Source organism: Podarcis muralis, chromosome 6 (assembly GCF_964188315.1).
Source record: "Podarcis muralis chromosome 6, rPodMur119.hap1.1, whole genome shotgun sequence".
NCBI classification, from domain to species: Eukaryota; Metazoa; Chordata; class Lepidosauria; order Squamata; family Lacertidae; genus Podarcis; species Podarcis muralis.
In genome coordinates, this window is record NC_135660.1 from 39939635 (window position 1) to 39953672 (window position 14038).

Genomic DNA, 14038 nt, shown 5'->3' on the forward strand with positions numbered 1-14038 from the left:
GTATATTTGCAGAAAGGCAATGAAATTGCCTTTCGGGGGGCTTGGTTATCCTGGAGATCAAAGTGGGCTCAGGGCATCTTAGAATACCACTGATATCCTAGCCCACAACTTCTAAGCATAAATGCCAACTGAATGTGGGTGGAGCTGGACCCTTTAAGACAGAGCCAGGCACTGAGGTATGCATGGGAATAGGGAATGGGATGGTGTGAAACAGTTTGTGAATGGGGTAGACCATTGTGTTGTCAGACAGGAGCAGGTCTACCAGTTTGTGACTCCAGCTGTAAAGTGCTGTGGCAAGATATATGAGAACACATCTAGTCCTCATAAGATACATGGAGGAAGAAAGGTCTTGCTTAGCCATTCACTCTCTATAAGGTGCTTCACCCCCTTACCTGTCACCAATGGCACTCAAGTATAAATCTGGACCAGAATTTGCTTGCCTCAGTATGCCCAAATCTCACTGCATCAATGAAAGCAATCCCAACATTCATCAAGTGGGGGAGATTATAAGAGTTGTAACATGTGATAGAATAATAGTCCTCCATTATTACCAAACACTTGGGAACCCACCCACTTCCATAGTATGCAGTTTGCCCTATTTTAATATAAGTGGCATGCCTGCCAGAATACTAAATTCTTTATTCTAGCTGTTGCCATTCAACTGAAATCCTTCAGTCTGCCCACATCCTGTACACCACCAAAGACTAATGCACATTCCAATACCTGTATGTTTGCCAACAGGGAGGGGCGTGCATTTTTACTTCCTGCAGAATTACCACTCCAGAGCCAGTCAATCTCAACAGCATTTAGCTGACTTCCATATTCTGTAGGAAAAGAAGGAAACACACCCACACCATTGAAGCACTACCCCCTGAGCTTCAGTTTCCTACCTCATCCTCTGCAAAATCTGCTAAGAGGCCAATCAGTAGTCCTTGACTTGGTAAGTTACCCACTTAATAATCTTGAAAATGTACAGTCCCTGGGCAGTATAGGGAGAAACCTGAGAGAAACAAATTTTGGAAACAGGCTGAGCCCAAAGCTATACTGGTACCTATAACCACTTGTTGTAATATATGGAGAAAATACATTCTTAAAATATACCTGCTAAGAAGTAGGGATCAGTGGTATATATCACTTGATCTGGTGGCTACTATGGAGAGGTTGTTTTTAGTGATGACACCTTATAAATCAGAGTGGGATAGGCTTTCACACACACACACACACACACACACACACACACACACACACACACGATATCCTGAACTGCCCTACCCTTTCCTGAACAGATCTGTGAGGTACCTTCTTTTCTTTTAATTTAGACACTAGATTTTCTGTTCAATATGGCTTTTAACTGGCCCCTAATGATCTAGGTTTTAGTGCATTTTAATATCAACTCTTGATTGGATTGCTGTTTGCTATTTAAATTGGTCCTTCCTTCCTTCCTTCCTTCCTTCCTTCCTTCCTTCCTTCCTTCCTTCCTTCCTTCCTTGTTATATAATGCTTGATTTTTAGTATTTTAATCATATAATGTTACTGGTTTATCTTTTTGCATGTCACTTTGAAAATATTTTTCAAAATGACTCACAAATGCTAAAAATAAGCAATGAGGTGACACTTAGGCTATTTCCTTGGTGTCTGACTGTTTGACTACTTTTGTGTTAATTTATTCCTACATTGGGTTATGCATTGCGTCTGTCAATTTCAGAATCTTGAGTATGTTTAAACACTTATTTGGTGAGGGTCTACTTTTGTTTTGCACATTTGTTGTTAAGTAGCCATAGTTTTAGTTCTGTGTAAGGGGCTGTAGCAATCAAATTTGTTACTTTCTCCCTATCTTGAATAAGTTATATATTGCTTTATTCTTGGACTTAGGCATTTTTGTTTTCACTGTTTATCTTATCTTGAATGTAATTTAACTAGGTAAGAATGAGGTAGGCAATATAGTATATTGACATTTGAATTAGACCTTGGTCTTTAGTACTTCTCTGATGAAATGGATATGTTCTGCTTTGTTTGAAGAGAAACTTTCTTTATGTTAAATAGCAGCACCGAGCATTAAGTTCTGATTTGTTCCATTGTTTCTGACAAATCTGGATAATTTGTTTTCAGGCTTGCAAACAGCACATTTCAGTACGAATTAGTACACTCATTGTTTATGCTTGGTTATACATATTACATTTTTTCTTTTCTTTTATTGTTACAATTGTATCCCATTCTTCCAAGGAACTCATAGTAACATTCTAGTCTCCCTTATAATGTAGCTCTTAGGGTACTTTACGGGTTACCATGTGAGGTAGGTTAGTAGCTTATGCAAGGCCACCCAGTGAATTTTAACCGCTACACTACCTTGGCTGTTGTGACTCAAGTATCGGCTCTGCCATCATGAAACATTTAGAATCATAGAATCATAGAGTTGGAATAGACCACAAGGGCCATCGAGTCCAACCCCCTGCCAAGCAGGAAACACCATCAGAGCACTCCTGACATATGGCTGTCAAGCCTCTGCTTAAAGACCTCCAAAGAAGGAGACTCCACCACACTCCTTGGCAGCAAATTCCACTGTCGAACAGCTCTTACTGTCAGGAGGTTCTTCCTAATGTTTAGGTGGAATCTTCTTTCTTGTAGTTTGGATCCATTGCTCCGTGTCCACTTCTCTGGAGCAGCAGAAAACAACCTTTCTCTCTCCTCTATATGACATCCTTTTATATATTTGAACATGGCTATCATATCACCCCTTAACCTCCTCTTCTCCAGGCTAAACATGCCCAGCTCCCTTAGCCATTCCTCATAAGGCATCGTTTCCAGGCCTTTGACCATTTTGGTTGCCCTCCTCTGGACACGTTCCAGTTTGTCAGTGTCCTTCTTGAACTGTGGTGCCCAGAACTGGACACAGTACTCCAGGTGAGGTCTGACCAGAACAGAATACAGTGGCACTATTACTTCCCTTGATCTAGATGCTATACTCCTATTGATGCAGCCCAGAATTGCATTGGCTTTTTTAGCTGCCACGTCACACTGTTGGCTCATGTCAAGTTTGTGGTCAACCAAGACTCCTAGATCATTTTCACATGTACTGCTCTCAAGCCAGGTGTTACCCATCTTGTATTTGTGCCTCTCTTTTTTTTTTTTTTTTTTTTTGCCCAAGTGCAATACTTTACATTTCTCCCTGTTAAAGTTCATCTTGTTTGTTTTGGCTCAGTTCTCTAATCTGTCAAGGTCGTTTTGAAGTGTGATCCTGTCCTCTGGGGTGTTAGCCACCCCTCCCAGTTTGGTGTCATCTGCAGATTTGATCAGGATGCCCTTGAGTCCATCATCCAAGTCGTTGATAAAGATGTTGAATAAGACTGGGCCCATTTATACTTCTATAGAATCTTAAATGGACATTGCATACCTTAAATTAGTTAAACAAGCAAAAATCTTTTACTTGCTTTAAGCAGTTCTGATTTACTACTCCAGAAATATTATTGGGGAGCTGGGGAAGGGGGACAGGGAAGGGGTGGAGCTGGCGAGTGAATCGACCTAATTCTGGGAGTGTAGAGATAGTAAGTGGTCCCTTGCTGCTCAGAAGCCAGAGGCATTTTTACATTTTCCTGTTCCTTTTTAAGTCCATAAACTAGTTCTCCATTTAAAAATAAAACTCCTGTGAAAATAACATCCAAGTGTTTTATCCCAAGAAAATATGTATTATAGTCTCTCCTGGAGAAAGAGAGAAGATGTAAGGTAGTTTTGACAATATGGTAATGTTATATAGAACAGTACTCGACAGGTTATCGATTCTTGGATGGGAGCACATTCTGCCCTCTCTAGTGTGGGGAGGGGTCATCAAAAATGACCAAGTTTCATAATAAATTTGATGCCATTGGAGCCTCTGTGGTCAGGCATAGCATTGTGTACACATAAAAGGGTAAAGGACCCCTGACAGTTAAGTTCAATCGTGAACAACTCTGGAGTTGCGGCACTCATCTCGGTTTACAGGCCGAGGGAGCTGGCGTTCGTCCGCAGACAGTTTTTCTGGGTCATGTGGCCAGCATGACTAAGCTGCTTCTGGGGCAACAGAACACCAAAACCAGAGCAGCGCACAGAAACACCATTTACCTTTCTGCCGGAGCAGTATCTATTTATCTACTTGCACTTTTTGGCGTGCTTTTGAACTGCTAGGTTGGCAGGAGCTGGGACCGTAGCAATGGAAACTCACCCCGTCGTGGGGATTTGAACCGCCGACCTTCTGATCAGAAAGCCCAAGAGGCTCTGTGGTTTAGACTACAGCGCCATCCGCGTCCCCTAAAAATAAATAAATTACATATTACAAACTTGCTGCATTCAAATTTGAAAGATGGATGTAACAGCAAAGTTGCTTACCACCTGAAAAATGGCTTTAATTCAAAAAGAGTAGAGCCACTGGGAACCACAGAAAATTGCCTTTGGGTGTGGACTTGATTTTAAAGTAGGTAATCCTTTACGTTAGCATTAACAACTTCAGTAGTAAGATATGCACAAGATTTTTGTTGTCTATAAATAATAGGGCTAGAAATAGATGACTTCATATTACACTGTTTTCAGTGCAGGTGGCTTAGATTCTGGTAAATCTGAGTATTTCTAGATATTGTTTTATCATTTGCATAGTCTCAATAGCTCAGTGTTTCTGTTGAAGGTGTAACTTAAGAGGCAGACCTTTGGTAAACATATTCTAGTTTCATGAGTTAAGGTTGAAATATTTAATCAGTATTTACCAAAGAATTGCTCTGCGGATTATTTTAGATCTCCGACAATAGTACTTTATGGAATTATTTACTGTTGAAAGGGTGTTTCTGTACAGTTTACTATGAATGCATATCCAACTTGCAACTCAGAATCATCCATTCTCACACATTTCAGGAACAGTCAAACTGAAGAAGAGATGGATCATGGTTATTCATCACTGAGTAAAGAAATGGGAAGGAAAAGGAGATTGAGATTGTTTGTAAAAAGGTTTTGTTCTCTTGGAAAGGAAAGTTGTTTTACTGGTAGAGAATTTAACACCCAATCTTTGCCTTTGTTCATGGCTAGCTGGTTGGTAACCTATGTTCAGCATAATCTGCTTTAATGTACTTCAGTTTTTCAAAACATTTGGTCCCAATTGTTTGCTTATATGAACAGGTGAATGTGGTGAAAATTTGAAGTTCTTTCATTAGGCAACAACTAGAATTTTGAGACAGAAATGCTACAATGATGGCAATAGATTTCTCTTTTTTCCAAAAAGTTTTACATAAAATACAAGATTGAGCAAAGCAGGAAATAATAATAATAATAATAATAATAATAATAATAATAATAATAATAATAATAATTTATTATTTATACCCCGCCCATCTGGCTGGGCCTCCCCAGCCACTCTGGGCAGCTTCCATAAAAACCAAAAATACAGTAAAATATCACACGTTAAAAACTTCCCTGAACAGGGCTGCCTTAAGATGTCTTCTGAATATCAGGTAGTTGTTTATCGCTTTGACATCTGCTGGAAGGGCGTTCCACAGGGCGGGCGCCACTACCGAGAAGGCCCTCTGCCTGGTTCCCTGCAGCTTTGCTTCCCGCAATGAGGGAACCGCCAGAAGGCCCTCGGCGCTGGACCTCAGCGTCCGGGCAGAATGATGGGGGTGGAGACGCTCCTTCAGGTATACTGGACCGAGGCCGTAAAGGAGATTTTGCTTTTGGTTTCTGCTTCCTGGTTTCAACTAACCCCATTTTATTAATATTTCCAAACGGGAACATATTTTTGTTAGTTTAATTAAGGTTTGTCTGAACAAACCAGCTTCAAACTGGTTTACAATCCTGGCTTGTTCAGATAAACAGTAGTAAGTACTACCTGCAGTTCCCAGTTTGGACATAAAATTGAGCAGTTGAAAATGGAAGCAAATGCTTATTGATCTTCTTGTGGCCATGCAGGATGGAGTAAATGAAGAGGGATCACCACTCTAAACAATTATTTACAGTTATGTCCAAATGAGGTAAATGCTGTGCCCCAGTGGTTTTTGTTGCAAAAGTTTGGTTGAAGTTACATACCATATTCATGTTCCACATTTCAGCTATCTATTGTCTGTTTTGCATTCTCGCCTATTCATTTATACTCCATTGGACCACGAACCCAAATATGAAGTCCTGCGTTGTTATTTTAGGAGTTATCCATGTCTGCCACATTTTCTGTTCAAATAAACCTACTACCCATAAGAAGGATGCCCAGTAAATTAGTTAAAGATACATGTTGTTTATGCTGTACTTTTGTACTGTTTTATTGTTGTTAGCCGCCCTGAGCCCGGCTTCAGCTGGGGAGGGCGGGATATAAATAAAATTTATGATGATGATGATGATGATGATGATGATGATGTAAGATACCATAACACCTCTTGTTCTGAACCGTAATGATGTTTGAGCTTCGGCTTCTCTGAGCTGACAGTGAAAGTGTTTTCAACAGCTCAACAACACTTACTAGCACTTGGTTATGCCTGATTTACACAGCAGGCAATCTTCTATAACCAGTACCAGAGGACTTCATCTGTTAAGATCCTGTGGCCTAGTGGTTTGGAATCATTGTCCTAGGAAGTACAAAACAAATGTCAGTGATCTGTAATGCTGGCCATGAATGCTGGAAGCAATAGGTTGTTATTATTATGTATTAAATTTCTATACCGCCCTTCACCAAAATATCACAGGGCAGCTTACTACACACACACACACACACACACACACACACACACACACACACACACACACACCATAGTAACAAACAAAAACAATACCCACCACAGTTTAAAAGGCCATTGATTGTTTAATTAGCCAAGCGCTTGGGAGAAAAGGAATGTTTTCACCTAGCGCCTAAAGATATGTAACAAAGGCCCCAGGTGAGCCTCCTTGGGGAGAGCATTCCACAAGCAGGGAGCCACTGCAGAAAAGGCCCATTCTTGTGTTGCACATGAAGAAGGACCTCAGATTACGATCACAGGTCTGGGTGGCCACCTCATAGTCAAGGGCTGAGATTAAAAGGAGAATGCAGGAGGGATGCTTATGAAGTGTGATGATGAATATGTCACATCTAAGTCCATTAAAAAAAAACTGGTTGGCCTGTGTTACTCAGACTGAGTTGCAAAATACAGTTTGGGGACTTGAAAATGAAATTTTAGTTTCCATGGATAGGGAACAGTGCAGTTGCTTTTATCTTTTCTTTTTTTGCTTTGCTAACTTCTCACTTTTCCTTGCACTTTTGCAAATACGAATCTGTTGTTGGATTTGTTGAAATTCTGACTTGTTCAGAATAAACTTCCAGATGGAGAAAGGAATTTGACCCTGGGTTGGGAGATTACTTTTTTCCCAGAGAAAGCAGTCTCATGTCAGCTGTTCCACGGTAACCTCAGAAAAGATAAAGAGACAGAGACAGAGACAGCAAGATGGAATATAAACTTTATCTGTGGACATGACTGACATATAAATATTAGCAAGGGAAACAACCATAAAGTTACTTCACTTGTTCCTAGAATGTCTTAAGAAAACTGCCTTTGTTTTTCTGCCAGTGTGCAGATGATAACTTTTTAGAGACCTGAAGGTAGCATTGTGCAGCCCTCATTACTTACTGTTCAAACATTCATTTCCCCTTTGTCCCGCCATATTTTCAGTCAAACCAGTTTTGCAAGTTTATGCAGCATTTCAAGCAGTGCCTTGAAGAAAAAATGAAACTACTTTGCAGCAGTGTGTGGTCAGCAGTGCTGAAATAGATGTGTGTAAAAGCTGTTGTGGGCACCTGTTAGCTAGCACTTACCACATAAATAATGATGAGTAACATAAGGAGAGATCTCATTACAAGCAGAATCACTTCTTTTCTCAGTGCAGGCCCAGATGCCTACCAATAACATCCTTTATGAGATGCCACCCTAGAGGGCCTCCCAAATTTTGTGAAGGCTTTTTAGGAGGTGTGGGGTGCTGCTTCTTAGAGGAGGCAGCTTGGAACCTCTTGCCCGCAAGTAGAATGACCACATGCCCTGGTCTGGATCCTTCCCAATATTACCTTTCCTCTACTTTTATTTTATTTTTACAGTAAGCTAACATCTTGCGTGGGCATTACAGTCTGGGGATTGCGCCTAAAGCCAAAATCACGTATAGTCAAAACACATTGGGTTAAATGGCAGGTGGGATTGCCTAAGTCATTTCCCCCCAGAACCTCTCCCCCCTTTTTATTTTTATTTTTTCCCCACGTGCATAAAGCTGAATGCCCACAATTTAAATGTACACGCGCTGTGGGCTTACTATATATTGCATGCATCTATTCCATTGTTCTAGTACCTATGCAGCACTCATAGCAGCTTACAACAATTTAAAATCGCAATGCAATAAAATTTTTTGAATGCAACAATAAAGTGCACAAAATTTGAAAGTGACAACAGCAGAGATTGCAAATGACCTTAGCAAGCTAGCTTGCCAGAATAAAAATCTTAGCCAGAGGAGGACAGGCAGAGTGGGGGTGGGGGGCATCCATGCTTCATGGAGCAAAGTGTCCCACAATATGGGACAGGTACTGAAAAGACCCTTGACACCAGCAGTGCCGCCACCTTAGGTGGGAGACGAAGAAGGGCATGTGTCTATCACTGAACCTGAATGAGGCAATCCAGGCTATCCAGTTCCACTGAGAAATGCTCTGCCATTTCCATTCTCCTATATTTTAAATTCTGTTTTTATTTCATCTTTTCTAGTAAAGCACAATACTAATCCAGAATCTGCTTGTGAATTGGTATGGTCAGTTGTTTTACTTGCGTAGAACCAGGGAAGCAGCTGTATTTAGAAAACAGGAAAACAGACATATCTGGCTTTTCCACAGACACAGCCAGGCTCCCCTTTTTTCTTCCCCATTATGTTTGTACAGTTCTCAAGCTACGGGTACTGGATCAGGGTTTGTGCCATGATAGCACAGAGGGGTGGCCTATAAAGTGAACAGGAGTGGGGGAAAGAATCCAAGCGCTACAACTGATTGTTATTTCTTGGAACATAAAGCCCCAAATGAGTGAAATTTTGAACTGAATACTGATTTCATACATGCTATTTAAAGAACTCTTGCATGTCTCATCCACTGTTAGCATGCCTTGTGAAAACAGAAATTCAGTTTAATTGTATTTGTATCATCTTTTTAAATCCGCCAGTAGCTATGTGATTTGTATGTCACCTGTGAATAAAAGTGCTACCTGTGACAACAGTGCTTGCAATTGCTTTGCATTGCTAGGAACAGTAGTTAATATGGAAAGACAATATTACACAGTTTTATAGGATTCTGTCAGAGCCCAGACCAGCTGTGAACAAACATCAAGGTTAAATTTAGTGGGGTGCATTCAAATTGAAAGCATATGCACGATGGTAAGCGAAGCTGCAAATTTTCCCAAGTGATATTAAAGTGCTTTGTCATATATATATGTTTTTCACCTTGTAGTAACAAGCTCCTGAGCCCTGTTAGTATTAATGAGATCTGTGAACTGATTTTTTAATTTTTTAATTTTTACAAAAATAAGCAGCTTCCGTTATGCTTCTTGCTGTTTATAAATACTTGACAGTCTCTTGGGGAGCTCAAGGTTGACAAATTGTTCATAGGGCTGTTTTCAAGCAGGATGTGAGTAAAGAGGAAACAGCTATAGTTATCAGTCCCTATCACACTCCAGTGTTGGCTGCTTGCAAAAGAATGCTGCATCAGGATAGCTATATTTAGCAGATGCACTGAGACCACCTCTATCTTTTGGTATGTGTCTGTGTATTTCAAGCTAATCTAAAACCCAGCCAGTGTATCATTAAGTTATTCTGTTGTGGTCAATGTGACATCTATTCTGATAAAAGGACATTTCACTACACGCTTGGCCAAAGTCACTGCTTCATTTTGAGAGTTTTCAGGGCAGCTGAAAAATGTTGGGAAAGACCTGGAGACAACAATGGGTAAGGATTCCTTTTGATATAAATCAAGTGAGGAAATTAATATAAACAGCATAGCGAAAATGAGTGAAGGAAAAGGTAGCAAATACCAGAGAGATTGAAGCATGGGGATTTACTTAATGTTTTGGAATAAAAACAGCTGCTTTCATGAATTTTCATGCGTGCAGTTGCTCATTGGTGAAGAAGACCTATTCTGCTCTTAAGTAAAATTAGTTATTCCTTATTTTCGCAAGTTGTTATCCAGCTTATTTAACCTATTTATTTCAACATGAGAATAGTTTTGCCAAGAGCAGGATGCTATGTCTTAATACTGAGAGATAACAACTAGCCAGGAGAAGTGAGAAAATCAAATTGTTAGTGCATACATGTATGAAGATTAGTTCATTGTGGGCACCATCTAGAGAGACAGGACTTTGCCTAAGGCAGGGGCAAGGCCATCCACTGGTTTACTGTAGGATGGATTGTGGTAGACTTCTGACCCTTCCTTAAATGCAGCTTTCATATCATGCTTAGTGATGTATCCTAAACCTGATCTCATGTGAGTTCTGACCCTTGCAAAGGCACAGAAAGGGTCAGATAAGTGCAACAAATGCTATTGGCATTATTGGGAGCCACTTTGAGATCAATATTGTGGTTGGAAAAGTGAGATACAAATATTATTATTATTATTATTATTATTATTATTATTATTATTATCATTATCATCATCATCATCATCATCATCATCATCATTTAATTCAGATATGGGAGCATGAAGAGCCTACATACATATCATGTTGAGCTTAGTGGCAGTGGTGGTAGCAATAGCTGGGCAGGTCAGGAGTAGTTTTATGCAAGCTGCCTTGTCTGTGATTGGAGTTGTGGGCTTGTCTTCCTTATCTGTGATTGGTGATGCCAGGGTGAGCGGTGAGTGGAGAGTGAGCTATTTCTGGACATTTTAGTAATGAAGAGAACTGCGGCAGCTTGGCAACTAGACAGTGGCAAAGAAAACAGTGAGTAAGCTCTCTTCATCAGTGTGTTGTGTGTGCATGTGTGTTGCTCACGCACTGCTGCAGCAGTGGCTCGTGAGTGGGAGAGGTGACAGTGTGTCATCCCACCAATTTTACTGCACTCACCAGGACAGGGTTGGAATTTTAATTGTACTTGGAAATTATGATATAATTTATATTATAATAGGATTGATTATTTTGATGCTTTTTTTGATAGTTTCAGCTAGTTTTGGATTATGTTTATTCTGCAGAATGTTTGTCTCTCTATGTTTCCTGTGTCTGTGATGTCTGCTGAAAATAGGAGTGGGAATAGTGATAAAGGGCACTTATGTTTATGTTTGAGTTTTCTATCATAGATTCACATGCTGAGGTTGAGCGTAATCTCAGCCCTAGAGTTCCATATCTGTAAAGCAGGAAAATATTTCCTAAAATTTGTTTTTTGTCCTGAATTCTGTGATGATATGCATTGGCTATATGCATATAGCCATCATATAGAACAGTCAGGACAACATGAGACTCTTAATTTCAGGGTCGTGGGTTTGAGCCCCACATTGGGCAAAGATTCCTGCATTGCAGGGGGTTGGACTAGATCAGGGGTCCTCAAACTATGGTCCGTGGGCCAGATCCGGCCCGCCAGGGTCCTGAACCCAGCCGGCCCGGCAAGTGCAGAACCCGACGCTATCTAATAGGTCTTGGCCCCAAACCTTAGCGGCAAAGGAACATGGTGTGCGGCGCCAGGGAACACGCGGGTCCAGAGGGCTGGGGAAGGCGAGGCCCCGTCGGCCGGGAGAGAGGCTGCTCTAGCTTGACGAGGTATGGAGGAGCCCCAGGAGCGGCGAGGCTGTTGTGGACTGAGCCCCGCAGTTTTCTCTCACTCCACGCTCCTTTCTCCACTTGGCACTTCCCGCCCTCCCCGCTTTGCTTCCTGGCAGTTTCAACCGAAAAGCCTCTCCTCTTGCTTCCCTTTCTTTCCCCAGTTTCCTTTTCTTTGTCTTTCTTGTGCAAAGGCAGTTTCTTACTCAACTATTCCCTCAACAGTCATTTGGTTTTGAGCGCCACGTTTTGCTTTTCATTCTCCCATTTCCCGTCATCAGTATACGCTTCTACCCACCAAGCCCGCTTCCCTCGCTTCCCAGAATTTTTCACACAATGTCCAAACTCTGTGGGGTTTTCCCCCCTTTTGTTTGTTCCGCTTGCAAGCGCTGGGTCCCTGGACCCTCAAACTGAGGATGTAAATTCTCTTTAAGGACTTTTGGTCACGTGAGACTTTAAAGGGTTTTCGTCTGGGCCACCTATGCATGTTGTTCATCTTTAAATGTCTCTCAGCTCCATGTGCAATGCCTTTAAAGTACCACACATTTGAAGCACATACTACTCCTCTTAGAAGCCATGACCAGGTTTTAAAATGGGCTTCCCCGTGTTTAATGTGCATCATCACTATTAGTCATTATTGCTGTTAAATTGTTTTTGTAGCTCTGTATTTTGTTCATATTTTTTTCAAACTATAGTCCGGCCCCCAGCAGTGTCTGAGGGACAGTGAACTGGCCCCCTGTTTAAAAAGTTTGAGGACCCCTGGACTAGATGATCCCCGTGGCCCCTTCAAATCCTGCAATTCTATGATTCTGTATTTCTATATGTTCTGTATGCATTATCCTGCTTTCTGATTGTGCAGGTCTGATGTTCTTATGTGGATGGCATTTTGTGGCCAGAGTTACTCTTCTCCAGGCTGTGGTTTAGCATATTTCCATTTCCCCTTGTCTTCATTCTATTCAGTTTTCAATGTAATGTTACTGCAGCAGGCACACAATATGCACTAGTAACCCTTTGTATGGGAGTTGTTTGCTTATGTTCGTAGAGGTATTCTCCTTTCCTTGCATTTATTACCCTACTCCTTCAAATGATTTATCTTATCTTTACCCTACTCCTTCAAATGATTTATCTTATCTTTACCCCATTAACAGTCCTAAAAGAAACAGTAGCTGCTTTAATTCAGTTTGTGAAAAGTGTTAGTCTGCCTTTCGTAGCCATGGTTTAGCCATGGTTGGCTAAAATGATGTTGCTAAACCCATAATGCCCTATCATAGATGCTGAGAATTCCATGCAAACCCAACACATTTTTTATAAGAAACATGTCCATAATACTAAATATTTTTTGCATGATATTATAAACAGTTTTTATTTTGTTAAGTTATAAATAAGAGTGCTGACTTAAAATGCTGCTGGGGAAAAAATAAATGGCGAGAGGGATGGCTGCTGCCATGGGTTAAGCTCTTGGCTTTGATTTAACATTTATCTCTCAGTGTTGGTGATCTGCACCTATGAAATGATAGTCTTACTTGTTTGCCTATGACCAAGTTTTGTATGGCTTTCCTAATCTGTATTAACAGAGATGTGGATTTGGTTTGCTGCATTGTGATCAGGTAACTTTGATTGGCATTTTGTGGATCCTGGTTCATGTGGCAGAAATAAAGGAAAAAGTCCACAAACCGGAAGTCTGCTCACTTCTGGTTTGAGGGGTACAGTGCATACTCCTCCAGCCACTAGGTCACACGATTCTGTTTAGGTTCTTTTGGGTTTTGTACCTAATGTGCTTTATAAAACTAAACTCAAGTCAGCTAATATGGGGACTGTTACAGTTTTTTTGTTTCCCTACCCTATAAAGGACCAGTATATCTCACTGGAGGAAGAATAGGCTAGTAGTAGATCACTTACTTTGCATGCAGACTTAATACCATATCCTCAATACATATTTTTTTCTTTTTTAAAATGTATTTTTGTATATGGTTTCCCTGCCATATGAAGCCTCCTGTAGTATTAATAATAGTTGGTGTTAATTAATTGTATTGTTTTAGTGTTCCTGATAATTCGGTTACTCTGTTAATTTTGCTGTTTTTAGTTAGGTCTACACAATTACAGTTTCCCCTCTTTCATTGCTTGTTAGTTTAAATCTGTTTTAGCTGAAAGTGTAATAGGCACCTCTACTTCAGCTAATTACAAGCCTCCAATTGCCTTCGGAATGGCTGGGAAAGCTTTGGGCACTTGGGGGAGGAATGGGACAAAAGACACAGGACAGCTGGGAATGTTGTGAGTACATATTAGACAAAAGGCATCCTCTC

At 40.7% G+C, this 14038-nt stretch overlaps 2 protein-coding genes across 10 annotated transcripts in view; one reads left to right on the top strand and one right to left on the bottom strand.

Moving 5' to 3' along the window:
- Positions 1 to 2648, bottom strand: part of LOC114598132 (nuclear body protein SP140-like protein) — a 402008-nt gene extending 399360 nt beyond the window's left edge. Inside the window, exon 1 of one of the 2 annotated variants that reach the window (XM_077930089.1) lies at positions 2578 to 2648. The gene's annotated coding sequence lies outside the window, so the exon portion shown is untranslated. The remainder of the gene's footprint in view (positions 1 to 2577) is intronic. The other variant, XM_077930088.1, reaches the window with a different exon arrangement.
- The window catches only part of DGKD (diacylglycerol kinase delta), a 72300-nt gene that overhangs the window by 26355 nt on the left and 31907 nt on the right, over positions 1 to 14038 (top strand). The window contains exon 1 of one of the 8 annotated variants that reach the window (XM_028730703.2): positions 782 to 940. The exons of 6 other annotated variants lie outside the window; for them this stretch is intronic. Coding sequence is in view for 1 of the 2 variants with exons in the window: in XM_028730701.2 (XP_028586534.1) it covers positions 9907 to 9936 (30 nt within the window). In the remaining variant the exon portion in view is untranslated. Of the gene's footprint in view, positions 1 to 781; positions 941 to 9809; positions 9937 to 14038 lie in introns of those variants that run through there. One more of the 8 variants, XM_028730701.2, reaches the window with a different exon arrangement.